Here is an 18,449-nt window from a genome sequence, read left to right as displayed (position 1 = left end):
AGCTCCAATAGTATAATGGCTTGTGAGTAGTATAGTATTAATTTTACAAATGAATGCAATCCAAGAAAGTGAAAAAAGTCTATGAAAAAAAAAAATCTAGGCCCAGAACCTGTTAAAACACAGTCCTCCTCTAAATGTCTCCAATCAACTGAAAGGACAACTGGAAACAAACCAGACTAATTTGATAAGTGACGTCTCTATTTCTTAGCAGATAGGCATTATGAACAAACTGGTATAATATAAAGGTCCAAATCATCCTTGGGCTTTCAAATGTTTTCATTTTGCAGTATAGCCTATAGTTTTCTATAAAAACGTTTCAAGAATACAAGAAGACGTTCTATGGTTTTGTTTAATAAAGTTCCTTTTTTAATTTTATAGATGAAAAATGATGCTTTGATAGAAATCTCCTAAGAATACTTTCTCTCTCCTAAAAATTTATATTTAATTTTCAAGTTTTTATAGCTTATAAGAATATTTTGTAAAGTGTAGAAGTTCCTGGATTCTTTAGCCACACCTTGGCTAACCAGACTTCCAGGAAAATTTCCCCTGGAGTTTAACAGAAAACCACACAGAATTAGCATAAAAATGCTTAACGTGGAAAAAGTTGCAACTTAAATGTCAAATCATGTAGATGAATCAAAATATTGTGCTCAAAGAAATCTTAGTGCAATTTACTTCAGTGTTCTCTCTAGAAAGAAAAGCCTGTCTATTTTTTGACAGGTTTCAATAGTGAAAACTGTAATCAAAATACAAGCAAAGCCTGAGTCAAAGACCTTTTGTTATATCATATGTGAATTCACTCAGTTGCTTTAGAAATATATCTTCTAAAAGCTGCATTCAATTTCAACTACCAACTGCTTGGTATAGTTGAATAAGACAGATCATTGTTCTCACCTATTGTTTCCTTATACAAAGATATATTTAAACTCAAGAATACACTCAGTGTCCTAAGAGTCTTCATATATTTTTTTAAAAGTTGTCATTTTCTTTGGTGATGGGAAGCCCACGGGGATTACAACTGAGATGAAAAAATGCACAAAATGATGTAAAAATAAACTATTATATATATATGTGTATGTATGTATACACACATACACACACACACACACACATATAAAAGCTGCCAAGTTGCCATTTTCTGTTCTATTTTGGTACATGATTTAAAACACCAACACAATCTGTGAGCAGACTATATAAACTAAGGTGACCACTGAGCACAACATCCCACAGATGAGCATGCTGTTCCACACTACCATACTAAGTGGATAAATTCCCAAGGGAAGGGCATTTTTAAAGATCACAGTTGCACTAAGTCATTCTATATGATGTTCCAGGATCATTACAAAACGGTATACAATATGCATTGCATTAGAGAGTGGTAAACAGAGCAGAGATTCTTTAAAGAATAAGACTATTATTTGAGTAAAAAAAAAAAAGTTAAATAGAGAGAAAATAACCTCTGAAATGGGCTATTCATTTGAATTATATTGTCACAAAGGAAATTTATATAATAATGAAAAAATGTTTAGTAACAATTGCCATCATTATAGAAATAATTAATAATTCATGTGTGCATGTTAATTTAGAGCTTAGTACTAAGGTATTCTCTCATAAAATGTTTATTTTTGCTAAAGAAGTACTATTATGGACCTATTTTACCAAAACACAGAGGAGTAGGTAACTTGTTTATGTATAGCAAATTGTAAAGCCAGGATTCAGAGTCAGTTTCTAGACATGACACTTTCAACCAATATGCTATACTGCTTCATGTTGCTAAAGGTATTTTTGAACACTTAAAAAGAGAGAAAACAGTTTTAGGATTTCTCTATCTCCATATAGTTTATATCAAAGAAGTGGCAAATACTACATTTATTCTAAACCACATTCACTTTCTCAAACCTCAAAGAATCAATGAGCTTTCTTAATTGAGATAATGTGTTACAAGATGCTAATGTGTGGTTTATTTTAATACTTGCCTGAGACATACTAAATATAATTGTGAAAGAAAGGTTTTTCCCAAATTCTTGCTTCTTCTATCAAAGTGTCTACATAGCAATTGTTAAGTTATTGTTCCAATGAGTAAGGTGCACAGAGATGTCTTCCTTTACACTTCAAAAAATGTAATTTCTTATTGCTATATCTGCCTTAAGTAGTAAGTTAGAGAAGCTACTGAGGCAGAAGAAGAACAGGTAAAGGGCAAGTTATAAATACACACTTTTCCAAAGATAAAGCTTCAATATCTGGCTATGTTGCCTTAGACAACAAATTTTACAATAATCACACAATAAGAAAAAAAAATGGCTTCTAATAATGAACAAAATTGATAGGGGCTAATATCTAGAAGTAAATGATGTTTCATCTTCTTAGTTCCAAAGATCTTTTTTGCTCCTCCATTTTTTTCTGATTATCTGTTCTACATTCCATGTCTGTTACTCCCTTTAGAAGTGATTTCTTCGTTCTGTGTACAGACTTGGTTTATGCCTATTGCACTCACCTATTGCACTCACCTTACTAGGTTTTTAAATTATGTTTAGTTTATAGCTGCCTTCTTCCACCATACTTGTAAATTCAGGACAAAGGTACATCCTTATATCATTCAACAGTGCTAAAGGTGGCTCTCAAGAAATTTCTGTTGCACTGAGTTTATCAAATACCAAAACATAAACAGCAAAATAATTCAAACTGTAGTGATTTAAACAAAAGAAGGTAAAATATGAAGCAAAATGGTAAAAAAAAAAAAAAAGGAATAAATGAAACACCACCTAAAGATGAAAATGGATTTGAACACCAGAATACCCTGACCAATTTGGCCTGGTAGTTGTTTTCTGAGTCTGACAATCCAAAGTTTAAATACCACCTCTCCCATTCTTACCTAGGGGAGTCCAGACAACTCTCTGAAAATTATTATCTTCATCTGTAAAATGGGATCAAGCAGTACTCCTTCACATGACGTGATACATGGTCAGTGCTGAACCCATTTTCTACAGTACAGAGAACACTTTAAAATGGTAGCTATTACATGCAAAAAATGAAACTAGATCACTACCTCACACCTTACACAAAAATCAACTCGAAGTAGATTAGACATAAGAACAGAAACCATAAAATACCTGGAAGCAAAGATGGGCCAAACACTACATGACATACACTTCAGCAACATCTTTAAAGATAGAGCACCCAATGCAACAATAGTGAAGGCAAGGATAAACAGATAGGACTACACAAGTTAAAGAGCTTCTGTACAGCAAAAGAGACATTACAAAAAAACAGACAGCCCACTAATTGGGAAAAAATTTTCTCACACAAAACTAGCAATAAAGATTGACCACAAAAATATACGTAGAACTGATGAAACTCTAGAAAAATAAACAACCCCATCAAAAAATAGGCAGAAGAGCTAAAAAGACACTTCTCCAAAGAGGAAATGCAGATGGCCAACAAACATATGAAAAAATGTTCAACATCACTTGTAATAAGGGAGATGCAAATTAAAACCACAATGAGATACCATCTCACCCCAATGAGAATGGCACACCTTCAAACTAGCAGCAAATGTTGGCAAGAATGTGTAGAAAAAGGAACTCTCCTGCACTGCTGGTGGGAATGCAAACTAGTACAACCACTGTGAAAAACTGTTTGGAGGTTCCTCAAACTGCTAAACATGGAGTTTCTGTATGACCCAGCAATCCCACTCCTAGGTATCTACTCAAAAGACACAAAAAAAATTGATTAAAAAAGATACCTGCACCTCCATGTTTAATACCTGCACCTATTTTATTCACAATTGGAAAAACATGGAAATAGCCCAAATGCCCAAAAATGGATGACTGGATTAAAAAGATGTGTTACATATACACAATGGAATATTACTCAGCAACCAAAAAAAATAAACACATGTCTTTTGCAGCAACATGGATGGAACTGGAAAAGATCATGCTTAGTGAAATAAGCCAGAAAGAAAAGGAAAAATACCGAATGGCTTCTCTCATAGCAGGAATATACCAGAACAGGCGAGAAAATGATGATAATGATGAACAGCTATATACCAGAAACATTTTGTGGGGTGGAGCAGGGAATGGGATCAAAAACAGTGAGGGGAGGGAAATGCACTGGACTATGGTGATGGCACATGGGTGATTTGGTGATGGGAAGCCAAAGGGATTGCAAATAAGATGGAAAAATGCACAAAATGATGTAAAAATAAACATATATATATATATATAAATTTTTAAATATGGTAGCTATTAGGTCAGCTATACTTCAAGGTTTCTTGCCCATAAAGGAAAGCTGCAAGAACATATATATAGTTTCAAAGGCATCATTGTTAAAATTCAGGAGAAATTATTTCTCCAGTCACATTTTCTGAACTTTACAGTCTCAACAGTTTGTGGTTCTTGGTACAAATAGTGTCATATCTAGTACCTTAAATTCATGCTTAACAATACTTTTCTCTCTTCTGCTATTCATTCCTAAACCTCTGTTGGACAACTCCCACACACTCTTTAAACCTCCACTCAGAAGTCCTGCTGGCCAGGACTTATACAATTTATTTGTTTTATACCAACATTTTCATCTATCCTAAGCTTCCTGAGACCAGGGATAAAGTGAATACTGGATCCTCAGTTATGGTAAAATGAATACATAAATAAATAAATATCTCCTAACTATGTATAGCACAGGATACAAAAAAGAACTAAATTACCATGTTTAACGGAATCAAACAGCTCCAACTTAAAATCTAGATTGGTAAACAGTATACTACCTCTCCCCATTTGTTTCTAACTATATCCTCTCCTACTCAGGAAGTAAAATATATATACGGCCTTTCAAGAATACGGCTTTTCAAGAAATGGGGAGGTGGTATCTATGGAACCCTCTACTACATTTCAGAGCCAAAATCACCTCACCAGACTTTCTCTTGACAACAGGAAAATGATGGGCATTGTGAACAGCAGCTGTGATACTCAGCTGAGCAAGAAAATGCAGGGCAGTTTATAAAAGTATCTGAATAGGACTTGGTGCCGAGAACCAAAGGAAGACAATGAATAGCATTACCTGTATAAAACAGCATTTGTTATATATTTGCTGATTGATAAGAAGATTCCTTAGGTCTCAACCTTTGGCACATTTCAAATTAGGTAAAAAGTCTTATCAGTAATGATGTTTTTAAACTGAGAATCATTTATTTATAATAGCTGAGTTTTTTGAATAATAAACGAAACACATGGACATGTGAATATGTATAACAGGAAAGGCACTGTACAGACAACATGACAGTGGGCATTTTAGTGGAAAAACAGTAAAGCCCTAAGCTGCTGGAATCAGGAATGATATTCAATGATTCTGCATAGGAAGGTAGTGACTCTGCATGGTGACTAGGTATTATCTTAGATCTGTTGCCTCTCACTTCAAGTCAAATAGAAAGGACAAGAATCCTGAAGATACCTTGTGTAAGTACCAAAGCCAGCTTCTTTGAACTTTTCAAGTCACTTTAGTCAAATTTTAAAAGGCAAGCTAATTTAATCTTATTTTGTGTCCATGAAACTTAGTAAATACTAAGTAGTACATTCTAACCTAACTAAGCAGTGTATTTCCTAAAGGTGAAATTACATACCATTACAAAAAAAAGGATGATTGTCTCACAAAATGAACTGGGACCACTTGTAAACTATCTGTAAACAAAGTTAATCTGGAACGGCACTAGCACTTTGGTAGTAGATACAGTGAGACTTAAATATAGATAGAGGTTTTGTGTAGCTGTACTTCCAAAACTTGTACAGAATTATAAACCAGTGAATCAAATAAGAAATCAATAATGTTTTTCATAAATAAATTTAATATTTATCTCATAGCATGTAGTAAGATTAATTTTGGATTGTTAAAGTATAAAAATAAACTATAAAATAAGAAAGCATGGGTGAATATTTCTCTTCTGGTGGAAGTTGAACTAAATAGAAAAACAATGAAAAAAACCCACTGCAATATTTGGATTGACAGCATACAACAAAATGAATAAATCAAGACAAAGTTGTAAATGAAAAACTGGAGGAAATGTACAACATAACAGAGAAAGATTAACAGTATGTAAAGAATATAAATCAATATGGAGAAAGCTGTGCTAGTCACATGAAAATATATAATATATAATAGTAAATATTTGGAAAAAATGTCTGCTAACTTCTAATAGAAAATGTAAATTAAAACAATAAAATAAGGTCATTAAGAGAAAAGGTTCTGGGTCCTCCCTGGTGTCCCAACAAGTTAGAATGCAGCACTGCAAGCTAGCTGCAGCTGCTTGAGTTCGATCCCAGCTAGGGACTGGTGACCCACATGGCGCAGCAGACCTCTCCTGTTTCTCCTGCTGCTCCCCTCAGCAGTGTACTTTGTAGATCTACCTGTTCTGCCACTCTGACTGTCCTGCACTTCTGGCCTGTACCCCAGTTCTGTATGCATAAATAAATAAATCTTAAAAAAAAGAGAGAGAAAAGGTTCTGCGATCAAACACTAGACCTTTAATACTGGACAAATCATTTTACTTCTCTAGCCTCAATTTTCTTTGTAAAAGAGTGATCATAATAATACCTATACCATAGAAGTGATATAAAAATTAAATAACACAATATGTATACTCAGTGCATTGTCTAAGTATTCAACAAACAACAGCTTTTATGGATGGATGAAGATGATGATACTCAGGCTGAAAAAGATGCACAGTACACAGATATTTTCATATACAACTTGTCAACAAGGACTGATTAACTTTTCTGGAGGACTATTTAGTAATGTGGGTCAAAAGTCTTAAAGATGATCATATCCAGGACTCAAAATGGCAAAGATTATTAAAATGACTACCCATCAATAATTCCATTGATCCTGTATCCACTATTTTTCACCCTGGTAATACAAAAAGACCCAGTCCCTGGCTTAAAATTTAGCTGGGGAGATAAGCAGTCAAATAATCAAGTGCAATAAACAGAAAAGAGCCATGATGGGAGTAAAAGGTACTAAGGATAGGACACTAAGGTGCATAGTAAAGGAGAACCTAGCATATAATGGGAATGGAATCTAGGAAGTTTCCCAGGAGTGGCATTTAAACTGGGACTGAAAAGACGAGTGAGAATTAGGTAAAGAAATGAAGAAAAGGTGTTCCAAATAAAGGGAATAGCATGTGCAAAAACCTAGAAACAAAAGAACACAGCATAAGTAGGTAAAAGGAATCTTAAAATTAATAATATTCTGTGAACCAGTAATTGTTGTTCTTAAAATCTTAAATGATCCAGGTTAGAATAGAGCTACTAAATACAGCTATATAAGTGATATGACAATACATTTATTTATGATATATACACATATATATTTGTATGTATATATCATAAATAAATGTGTATATATATAAATGTATTTATAAATATATAAATGTATATATATAAATAAATAAATGTATATGTATATGTATAATCCCTGGGACTATATATAGCCACACTTTTAAAAAAGTACACAAAATTATATAGCATGCAAAATAAATATACTACATGACACATCTTTTTATTTCTTTGTTTTTCCCAATTTCCTGCAGTGGCTATGTATTAGTTCTATAATTTAAAAAAGTGAAGAATAGGCCTCCCTAAGATGTTCAGAACAGGCTTCCCCAAGACAAACCATTTTGTCATGGCATTGTTTTGAGCTGATGTCAATTGAGGTCCTGCAAGCTCATGAGAAATTTACTATTCTTTTAACTAGGTAGAAGAATGTGAATGGGGTGTCTTCTCAGAATTAGGGTTACTACTATAATTTTTCATCTGAATGACTTATCTATATGGCAGCATAAACATCTCACCATAGAGCAACTGCCCTTCATCATGTGAATTACCCTTTCTTTGTCAGAGTATTCTTTTGCCCCACTCCTTAGCTCAGGATACATACCCTTATTTTGCCTCACTGTATCCTTTTTGTTTAGGTAACACTTATTTACAACATTGTCTATGATTTAGAACTTTAGGAGCACAGCTTCAAGTATACATACCACATCCACCCCCAACGCACTGAACATCTTCTCTCCACAGTACACTATACACAGTTCCCATTTTGCCCTCTCCCCACTCCTTTAGTAGCCTCAATTTCTAGGTTTTGTTACTGATTTGGTTCATCTGATCCTTGGTTTTGTTTCTCCTATATTCAACATCTGACACCATCTAGTATTTGCTTTCTACTCTGGACTTATTTCAGTCATATAAGACTCCTATTTGACTTAATGTTTAACATATTTTTCTCTAGTTCTATCATACTGTTGCAAAATGCAAGTTTATCTTTTTTATAGCTGAGTAGTATTCCATCATGTATGTATATGTTTGTGTGTGTGCGTGTGTAGCCATTCTTTCTACTCCACTCAAATGTCTTTGGGCATTTAGATTGTTTCCATAGTCTGGCTATTGTAAAAAGTGCTGCAGTGAACGTAAAAGTGCACATATCTCCTTTGTATTAGTGTTTTTGCATTTTGGGGTAGACACTTAGGAGTGGAATTGCTGGATCATATGATATCTATTTTTAATATTTTGAAAATCTCCATGCTGTTTTATAGGGGCTAAGCCAATCTACATTCCCACCAACAATGTAGACAGGTTCCTTTTTCTCCACACCCTCACTATACTCGCTTCTGGGCTTTTCAGTATGGACCATTTTCACAGATGCCTCATTGTTTTTGTTCCCCTAATGAATATGTGGACTCCACAGTGTGCATGATTGAATTTATTATTTTCTCTTACTAATCTGTCTGGTGTTAATTTGATTATTTGACCACCTGGAAAGAACCCAAAAGGGTAGAGGGAATTTCCCATGTTTCCCTACAAAAGTTGTTCTTAAAAAATTTTAAAGCATCGTTTTTAACTACTTATCCTTCACATAAATAAGTTTCATATTAACTATGGTTATATTTTCTCTGTTTAGGGTTATATTTTCTCTGTATATATTTGAGTATATACAATTCAATATCTGTCCAGCATCATTAGGAAATAGGTTTATGTAAATAAATTTCCCAATAATTAAAATGTGCATTTAAACATTTAAGAAACTTGAATGGACATCTATCTAATAATACAACACTTAACCCTCACTGTTTAAATGAAGATAAAAAAAGATTAAGCCTTTTCTAATGATTCACTATGGTCATACAATACTAGTTCTGAGGGGCTACTAGGTCTTAAAGGGGGTATTTGTCCTGTCATTAAGTAGTCCATAAATGCTAATTTTTTCTTATGCCAGCAATTTATAGGTTTTTTACTTTCTTCCTCACTGTAAAAAGGTACCTATCATATCCTAGAACTACAAGAAACCTGCCTTTAGCCACACCTGCCACTTTCCATTCTTATTTTACTGTGGTAACCTAGAGTAAGGAAACTAAATATTTGAGTTTATAACAATTCAGTATAAATATAAGAGAAAAATAGGCTTCACCTTCACCTATAAGGATATCACTAAAAAGTGATTTACACAGACAGGTAATTCTGTTGTAAGTAGCCAAGACTGCAATATTAATTAACTCCAAAGAGTTTGTGAATTCTCGAATGTATGTCAAGTCTTGATTCCCTAACTATACTGGTAGTCAGGTTCTTAGGATTAAAAACTCATATGTCGAGCCCTCTCTGGTGGCGCAGCAGGTTAAAGTGCAGCACTGAGAAACTAAAGCCACTTCCGTATGAGTTCAATTCCCGCCTGCCCCGGAGGTGACCACATGGCGTGGCAGACCTCTCCTTACCTGCACGCTGCTCCCCTCAGCAATGTACTTCATAGATCTATCTGCCTCTTCTGCTCCCCACTCTGTCTCTGGTGAAGCCTCTCGCCACCCCTGAGCCTCTGGCCTGTACCCCAGTTCTGTATGCACAAATAAATAAATCTTTAAAAAAAAAACAAAAAACCTCATATGTCGTTTCTCTTTTCACATCATGGAAAGAAATGTGGACAAAAGCTAAGGTCACTTACTTCTAGTGCAGGTTCTTACACCAATGAATTGTGTAACCTTCCGCCTTTTTTTTTTTTTTTAACCTTGGTACTTGTCTTGCATAACTTATGAGACTGCTCTAGAATTAAATTAGATTGCAAACACAAAAACACTGTGAAAAGTATACAGTACAGAAAAGTAAAAGATTTTTATGGCATTTCAGTGAGTTTACATGAATCAATATAGGTATCCATTCAGAAAATTTATCCCAGACAGAACAGAGGGAAAGAGATAAATCTTAAACTGCTCTTTATTCATTAAGAAACATCTAGGCAGAACTAGGAGAATCTATTCCAGATAACATCTATATATTTCAAGACCTGGTATTTCTGATTCTTCCTCCTCTATGTCCAGTCAGTTCCCAGGATCTTTTTATCTTCTCCAAAATCTCTTAGATCTGTCCCTTTCTTTCCATTACCATGTCACAATCCCAATTCAGACCTTCATTATTTTACAACTGAGTTACTTTAACAGCTCCACTCATGGCCTCTCCTCACACCTTTGCCCACTATTTTCTAAACCACCACTGTGATTATTACATCTGCTCAAAAACTCCAGGGACTCTACTTTACCTTCTCTATCAAGTTCAAACTTCTAAGTTCAGCAGTCTCTATGTAGCCCTACTTGCCTCCTCATCTCTATCACTTACTACTCTTCCAAACGAATCTTTACTGAAACCAGCCTATTCTTCCGATATGCCAATGTATTCTGTCTCTTAGTGTTGTTGTATACAGTCTCTCCACCAGGAATATTATCTACTTCTCAGCTTCTATCTTAGCCTATAAAAATTCAACCCATTCTTCAAAGACTAGTTTGAGAATCACCTACTATATATACTTCATGCTTGTCATGAAGGAAAAGATGGCAGGTTCTAAAGTTAGACCTAGGTTTGAATTACAGCTTCAAGGCATATTCCTTCACGGTTCTTTGCCTCAGTTTCTTCATCTGTAAAATGGACTATTATGAGAGAAATAAATTAATTAGTTCATGTAAAGCACTTAGCATGTAATTCCTGGCATAGATGACACCTGAGGAGATGTTAGATACTGTTATCATTACTAAATCAAAATTTGACAGTAGTTAGGGCCATTAAAACTAGCTGTTTGTGTACCTACTGTATTATTCTCCTTACTCTCCTTTTCTACCCTCTCACTTCATACTTATGGGCAGAATCAATGTCTTCTGCATCTTAATATTTACAGTCATTCACACTCAGTACAAGGTAAATACATTTGTTTAATTCCTAATAAAAGAATACTGAGCTGACAGTATTCAAATCCCCTACCTCCACAGTGATAAAATATAATGAAATACTTTAAATGATTTCAGGCCCTCCCTCGTGGGACAAAGTGTTAGGAAACAGCACTACAAGGTAGTTGAAGCCCCTTCAGTGAGAGCTCAATCCCGGGCCCTGGAGGTAACCCACATGGCACAGCAGACCTCTCATGTCTCGCCAACTGATCCTCTCAGCAGTGTACTTCATCCATCTGCCTGTTCTGCTCTCCACCCTGTCTCTGGTGAATCTTCTCATCCCATACACCTTTGGCCTTACCCCAGTTCTGTGTGCATAAATAAATAAATCTTTAAAAAATAAATGATTTAATTTCAAAACTAAATTTCGAGCCTCACAAAATCAAGTCTCTCCTTTTATGGTCCTCTTGATTCATTTTGCTCTTTCTTTTAAAACAACTAAACCTCTTTATGCAGTAAGAGATGCAACAGCATATAAACACAGGTTAATATAGCAATCAAACACTAAAACACAAGGACCACAAGACAATGCAATGAAGTGAAATAGGAAGACAATTTAAAAGGAAAGATAACTGACACATCAGTCATGCTATCAATGCTGAGTGTTTCTCACACAAACATACACATACATTCACGCACATGTGCATGCACTCACACACACACACCAGTTCCAGGATTTCTTTGCACCAGGCCAACTTATAAACAACTGAAATAATTAGGTTTCTAAAGCAAGGTAATATAGAAATATCCCTTATTTAACAATACCATTGAGCTGACCACATGATCAATTTACTGACCTATGTCAAAAATAACAATTTACATATCTCAAAATTCTAAAGTAATCAAGTTTTGACTAAGTCATCAAGTAGATATGTCCTTACTGTATACTAATCATTCACCTCAAGAAAATTATTATAAATTTATATATGATTGCAACATAAAGTGTTTTTAAAATGTGTAGCGAAAAAGAATGTTATTATAATATTGTCTTCCAGTTTATATGCATGACTTTTTAGTCATGATTTTTTAGTCAAAATCAAATGCAGTTTGGTGACCACTATCCTCAAAGAGTATAATAGTGGGAACGAATTAAAATGGTCTGTTAATGACTTTTCAAAAGCTACATATTTTAGCATACTCACATAAGAATAAATTATATTAAATTTCTAGTCTTAAGATACTTGTCTTAGAGGACCCTAAAATGTTTCAACTGCTTTCAAGTGCAATTATTCCCAAATGACAGAATCTTAAAAAATGAAAAGAGTCTTTGAAATCCTCATTGTTGAGTTCTTTATAACTCCTAGGCAAAGGGTCCCACAGCCCTTGCTTGAATACTTTCGGCAAAGGGCATTCACTATTTGCAAGGCAGTTCACTCCATTGTTACACAATTCTTCTGTACAGTGATTAGAAATAAGCCTCCCTCAACGTCTATTCAAGGATCCTGCTCTCTGGAATAGCATAAGGCAAGTTAACCCCTGAAATACAATCACTGCTAGAATTAGAATATGGTGGTCAATTTTGTCACACAAAATGCAAGAGAAAACTCCAGGAAAAAAAGGGAAATCACACTACATGCAACAAAATTTTGAAATTCAGTAAACTGTTGTTGAAATCACAAGCCAATATATTTTCTTGGTTCACATCTCAGTTAACAAATAAATATTTAAAGTAACCCGAATTTTTACAATGGAAGATGGTACAATGTTTACCAAATACCTTTTAGCAATTTGACACCATTAAATCCACCACTGTAGCTCTAAATTTTACAGTTATGGAGGAAGTTAAAGATGGTTTTCCCAACTATTCGTATTTTCATTTGATCTATTTCCCTCTAACACATCTGGATTTCAAAAAAATATTCCATTTTGCCCCACTAGTGCAATATTTTATTTTTTTAAATAAAAAAGCCTAAAAGAATAAAGTGTAACTGGAGGCTGGGGATGGGGTTGGGAGTAAAGGCAAAGAAGGACCCAGCAGGAAAAAGCTGGTTCCTGGGTATTTTCCTCTGGAAGCATGCTTCACTGGCTACGGCATCTGAAACTAACGAGCCATACAAACACCACCCAAGAACAAAAACGATCACGAGCAACGAGTGTTAAGACATAAGTGACTGTAACATGGAAATGAATTGGCACTGGTCATCAAACAGCGCCAGACGCCAGGGGACCTTGATGAGGAAAGGTAACAGGTCCAAGAAGCAGAGACCACGACCACTCTTTGGGGGAGGGGAGGATGGAAGAATCCAAGGAGTAACTACAGTAGAGCAGTGCAATGAAGCTGAATAGTACCGAGCACGAGCAAGAGAGCAAGTGACTGGGGTGTGGGGAGAGGCAAACCCCACGGACAACCTGAGGAAAAGTGTGCAGTGTGCAAATGCTGAACGGGTCCATGAAACGGGTGTGGATAAGGGAATGTGGGTGTGTGTAAGGGGCAGCGCAGGAGCCCCTAGCCCTCTCCCTGCAGCAGAGCAACAGAGGGTAAAGGAAGGGGGAGGGTGAAAAGCAAGAATGACTCATTCCCGAAAGGAAGTGCCTAAGCCTTAGGAAGGCATGCCACGGAGGGTTTGGGGGGTGGAGCCTGAGGAGAGGGCGCTCACAGCTAGGTGCCCAGAGTGAAGGGAGCAAAAATCAACGTCCCGCAGTTGCTGCAGCTCGTCTTCAACATGGGGCGTGTGTGTGTGTAGCTGGGGGGTGGGGGGGGGGGTCGCGGCGGCCGAGTGCCGAGGCCTGGGAAGCGGCGCGGCGCGTGCGCAGTGGCGCTCGGCGGGACCCGCTGAGGCAAAGCGGAGCCGCAGTGACAGACGCCAGCAAAGCGGTCGCCAGGAGGGACTCACCGAGGCGCAGGGGCTGGAGGTGGTGCTGGGGGTAGGCGACCGCTGGACCGTAACCAAAGCCATCTAGGTGCTGCTGGGTTGTTCCGGGCAGGGCATTCTGGTCCTGAGTGTGGGGAGCGGGAGGGTGACGGAGCCGGGATGGGGTAAGGGGTGTGGGGTGGGGGTAAAGGAAACCGGGAGGGGGAGGAGGCCGCGGGAACGGCCGCAAGCTCCGCACCCACCACCCGACTCTCGCAGACTGACGCGCCGAGCGGACGGCTGGCTGGCTGGCGGGCGGGCGGTTCGGCAGCTGCGGGGCACAATGAGCGTTCCCAGTGCGCAGGCGCCACCTGTCAGCAACCGCCTCTCCCCTCGGCGCGCGCCGCCGCCTCGCGGTAACCCGTGAATTGCCGGAAGCTGGCGAGGTGTGTGTGCCTCGAGCCACCGCCCCCTCCCGGGTTTCCTCTGAGGCTCAGGGATCGCGCGGTTAGCTTGCGCGGGAGATTGCAGAGGGGTGGAGGCTGGGCCCGCTGGAGCCCCCTCTTCTGACAGACAACCATTTTAGGAAGCGAGGTGCACAGCTTAACGATCTTTAGTGAAAAGAATCTGAGGTGGGAATCCTGAGGCAAACACGTTTTCTGGTGGGAAAGGGCTTGGCGGGGTTTCAGACGCGTTCACTGAGAGTGAGACTTTACTGGCGCGAACTGGAGGAGAGTTTCACCCCCCTTTGACCTGGTTCTGAGGGGGCTTTCATGAGCTTGCCCACCGTTCAGTTTCAGAGTTCGGGGTTTTAGGTGAGACATCTTAAAAAGAAAATAAGATTTTAAATGTTGACGTCTGGGAAGCTCACGGTATCCTCGTACTGCCTCGGTCACCCTGGCCCCTAAGGACTCATTTGTTTTTCCTGAGTCTAAAAGAAGCTGAGCGAGTCTGGGAGGCCGTGAAAGCTGGGCTTAGAGAGTTGTAAGGGGTCCAACCTGCTGTTTGCCTCCCACTTGCTTCCTGCTCTGAAGAAAGTCTCTTAAACGAGATTTGCTTTCTGAGAATACTTCTTTTACCCTAGATTTCCTTGTCTTTTAAACATGTGAAATGTAGATATCTTAAAGAAATGCTTTTCTAAAAGATAAACCATCCGCTGAACATAAGCTAATAATTACTGGAAAAATCAAGCTTAAAGGGGGGGGGGGGAATCGCACTATGTCACACGATTAGTTACACAGAGAAAGAAAGTAGGCGAAGTTCTCGAATTGAATGGCCGAGTTGGAAAATATCACCATATACAGCAGATCAAAGCCGTAGAAGACACATTCAAGCCCACCTCCTCCTGTTTGTCACTCAGACTCCTCGATCGCATTGCTTTTTTCAACTGACAGTGCTGTAATGAGCTCTTCTGGCTGCTGAATGGTTAAGTGCCGCTCGGGCCGTCTGTGCTGAGCCTTTGTTCTCTCGCTGGGGCCCTGTGGTTGAAATAATTAGCAGGGAGTTTCCATCAAGAATCAGATACTGAGGGTCCCTGTACTGTACGGCCCTTTGCAGAATGTATTGCTGAGCAGCCAGCTGGTAGTCGTTTGCCCCCTGGTGGTGGTCAAGGGTGCCTGCGAGACAATTAAAGATGGGTGGTCCGCAGGTTGAAGAATCCGACTTTCCCTCTAGAACTACATAGCAAAAAGGAAAAGACAAAGTTCGTAAGAGCTTTGGACCAGTGCTTAGGAAACCAAACAAGAAGCTACATACATAGCCAAGAAATATACAGAGCTGAGTGAACTCAATGAAGCATGTTTATAAACTAAGGGGTCATTCTCAAAAAAGGTGTTAAATCAATAGATCTTAGCAATGTCTTAACTGACTGAGGGAAAGCAGCGCTATCGATTTTCGTGTAGCACCACAATCTTAAATTCTTTTGGAAGTTCACTTAACTCACTATTCTTACAGTGGGAAAGAGCCCTGGAGTAGGTGTCAGAAGATCTGGCGTCTAGTTACTGCTCTGCTAAATCTTAAATGAATGACTTAAATTTTTTGAACTAAGGTTTCTTTATTTCTATGGTGGGAACTCTAACTCACGGGATTCTTGTCATTAAAAAAGATAATGTAAAGTGCAGTCTACACTATAAGTCTTATGACAATAATGGTAATTTTATTATTCTCTAAGGCTGTTTCAAGCTCAGTCAGTTTTTACTGAAAATAGCATCAAGTAAAAAGGTAGTAAAAAAAGGATTCATCCCTATTTTTAATAGAAGTGCATTAGTGGTCGATATATCTTGTCAACAGGTTGGTAGAACATTTTTGTTCAGTATATTTGAAGTGATAAAATCCTGGTAAGAATTGTGATTATAAGGTGCTCAGATTCACACTGTTTATATTCATGAAGTTAATTTATTAGTTTACAGGGGAAATATCTCTTCCTACCTTTTAAAGAAAACTAAAATTTGAAAATTTTTGGTGATACCAATTAATTTATTATTAGTTGAGAAAATAAGAGTGTATTATATATTATACACTAAGGAAAAATAAAATTCCATATACCTCTCAGAGGTATATGGGGCCTCCCTGGTGGTGAAGAGATTAAAGTCTCAGCACTATTAAGCTGTCACCAGCCACTGCAGCATGAATTCAATCCCAAGCCAGGGAGCCAATCCACATGGTGCAACAGACCTCTCTTCTCTTGCCCACTGCTCCCCTTAGTAGTGTATTTAAGTAGATCTGCCTCTTTTGCTCCCCCCCCCTCAGGTGAATCTTCTCACCCCTGGTATCTCTGGTCTAGACCCCAGTTCTTGTACGCATAAATAAATAAAAATAAATCTTAAAAGAAGTAACAGTATAGCTTAGTGGTACTATGATTTCAGTCACCCCTGCTAAGCCTCAAAAGAAATACATGTACATACACACTCACATACTCACATATATGAGAAGTCTAGATATGCACAAAGTAGTATAGATACACAGGCAAGAAGTTCTGGGCAAATGTGTGGTTCATTATAATGGCTTTCAGGCTTTAGTTGTGGATCCCAATATAGCCACTTTGTGAACTGAGCTGGGTCACTTATGAGCATTTGAAATCTATACTCTCTGCCTAATTTATACCTACTAATTATTATAATGATAATTTTATTATTATATATCTATCTTCCCTGGACTTCATCCGAGTTTCTATTTGGCCTTCTGGTGATCTGAGGAAGGAGGTATATACTTATAATAAAAAATCCTAGAATCCTCTTACTATACTAGTTGAATTCAGGAGAGGCCAACAGCAGGATTCCCAAAAGAGGGAGCTAAAGAGACAAAAGTCCTCCTAGTTCTATTTGTAAATACCTTTATTCTTCCTATCTGTGATCATCAAGGCCTAGGTGTGCTGTTGGAGTTAATTTAATCCTTAACTCCAACTTCTCTGGAGATAATTTTAGACAAACTTGAAATTCTTGGTTCTTAAGCTTTGAGAATCTGATAAAAACTATTAACCTTCTTTCCAGAAAGATACACTTGCATATTTCATATGCATATGCTTGGAATCCATGAGGGACCCCAAGTTAGAGAATCCTGATCTAAAGGTTAAGTGCTTCTGGGTCTTTTTTTGTACCGTAAGTCCAGAGAAATAATGATGTGTTACAGGACACTGAGATAAATTAAAGGGATTTAGTGGGAACTATATGATGAAAAAATTTGTTTTCTTTATATAATAAAAAACCCACATGTTAGAATATTAAATATTGAATTTGTATAAGCTTCCATATAAAAATCTTCTCAAAAATTTAATGAAACATATGGGATTGTTTCTGCAGTCATAACGTTTTTATGTAGGATTGAACAAGACAGCTTCACAGTGATGGCTTCAAATTCTTGGTTGTCATTACAAATACTTAATTCATTATTAATGATTTAGTTTATTCAAGTAGGTGGTAAATTTAGAACAATTTTCATAACAATTCAAAATTTACAGTTATAAATTATGTTTGATTCTGATAACTTACTTTTCTCCCACTGGCAAACATAACATGGAAATATCTTGTGATAATGTGACTGGATTTAGAATCCATTCAAACTTTTCTTATTAAGTATATATTACAGAATAATGATGAAGCTCTAATTTGCAGTATGACTGGGTTATTAGAGCGATGAGTCTGCAACTAACTGTACATAAATAAAAGGGTATATCAGCAATAAACAAAGCAGAAAAATTCAGTATATATGAAGATAGTGATTGGGTGTTGAGTCCATAAGGCATTATCTGTCCTTCTTGACTGTACCTTAGGCTGAGTAGTGCTCCTTGGGCACTACATTCATCCTGCAGCAACAAGGCTCAGTGTGTATGATGCACAGTAACTGGCTTTTAAAAATACACCCAAGTCTGTACTACAAAGCCATAATAATCAAAACTGCATAGTACTGGAATAAGA

At 37.3% G+C, this 18,449-nt stretch overlaps 1 protein-coding gene and 1 long non-coding RNA gene across 2 annotated transcripts in view; one reads left to right on the top strand and one right to left on the bottom strand.

Annotated features, from left to right (window-relative positions):
• Nucleotides 1–14,382, bottom strand: part of SSH2 (slingshot protein phosphatase 2) — a 225,926-nt gene extending 211,544 nt beyond the window's left edge. Inside the window, exon 1 of the mRNA XM_004684824.2 lies at nucleotides 14,080–14,382. Within this exon, the coding sequence (XP_004684881.1) occupies nucleotides 14,080–14,142 (63 nt within the window). The 5' untranslated portion in view covers nucleotides 14,143–14,382. The remainder of the gene's footprint in view (nucleotides 1–14,079) is intronic.
• LOC105853780 overlaps nucleotides 14,036–18,449 on the top strand; it is a 14,788-nt gene continuing 10,374 nt past the window's right edge. Inside the window, exon 1 of the long non-coding RNA XR_001145548.1 lies at nucleotides 14,036–14,110. This is a non-coding gene — a long non-coding RNA (uncharacterized LOC105853780). The remainder of the gene's footprint in view (nucleotides 14,111–18,449) is intronic.

Source organism: Condylura cristata, unplaced genomic scaffold (assembly GCF_000260355.1).
Source record: "Condylura cristata isolate star-nosed mole 26May11 unplaced genomic scaffold, ConCri1.0 scaffold00017, whole genome shotgun sequence".
In the NCBI taxonomy this organism is placed as follows: Eukaryota; Metazoa; Chordata; class Mammalia; order Eulipotyphla; family Talpidae; genus Condylura; species Condylura cristata.
This window is presented reverse-complemented; position numbering and strand designations above follow the sequence as displayed.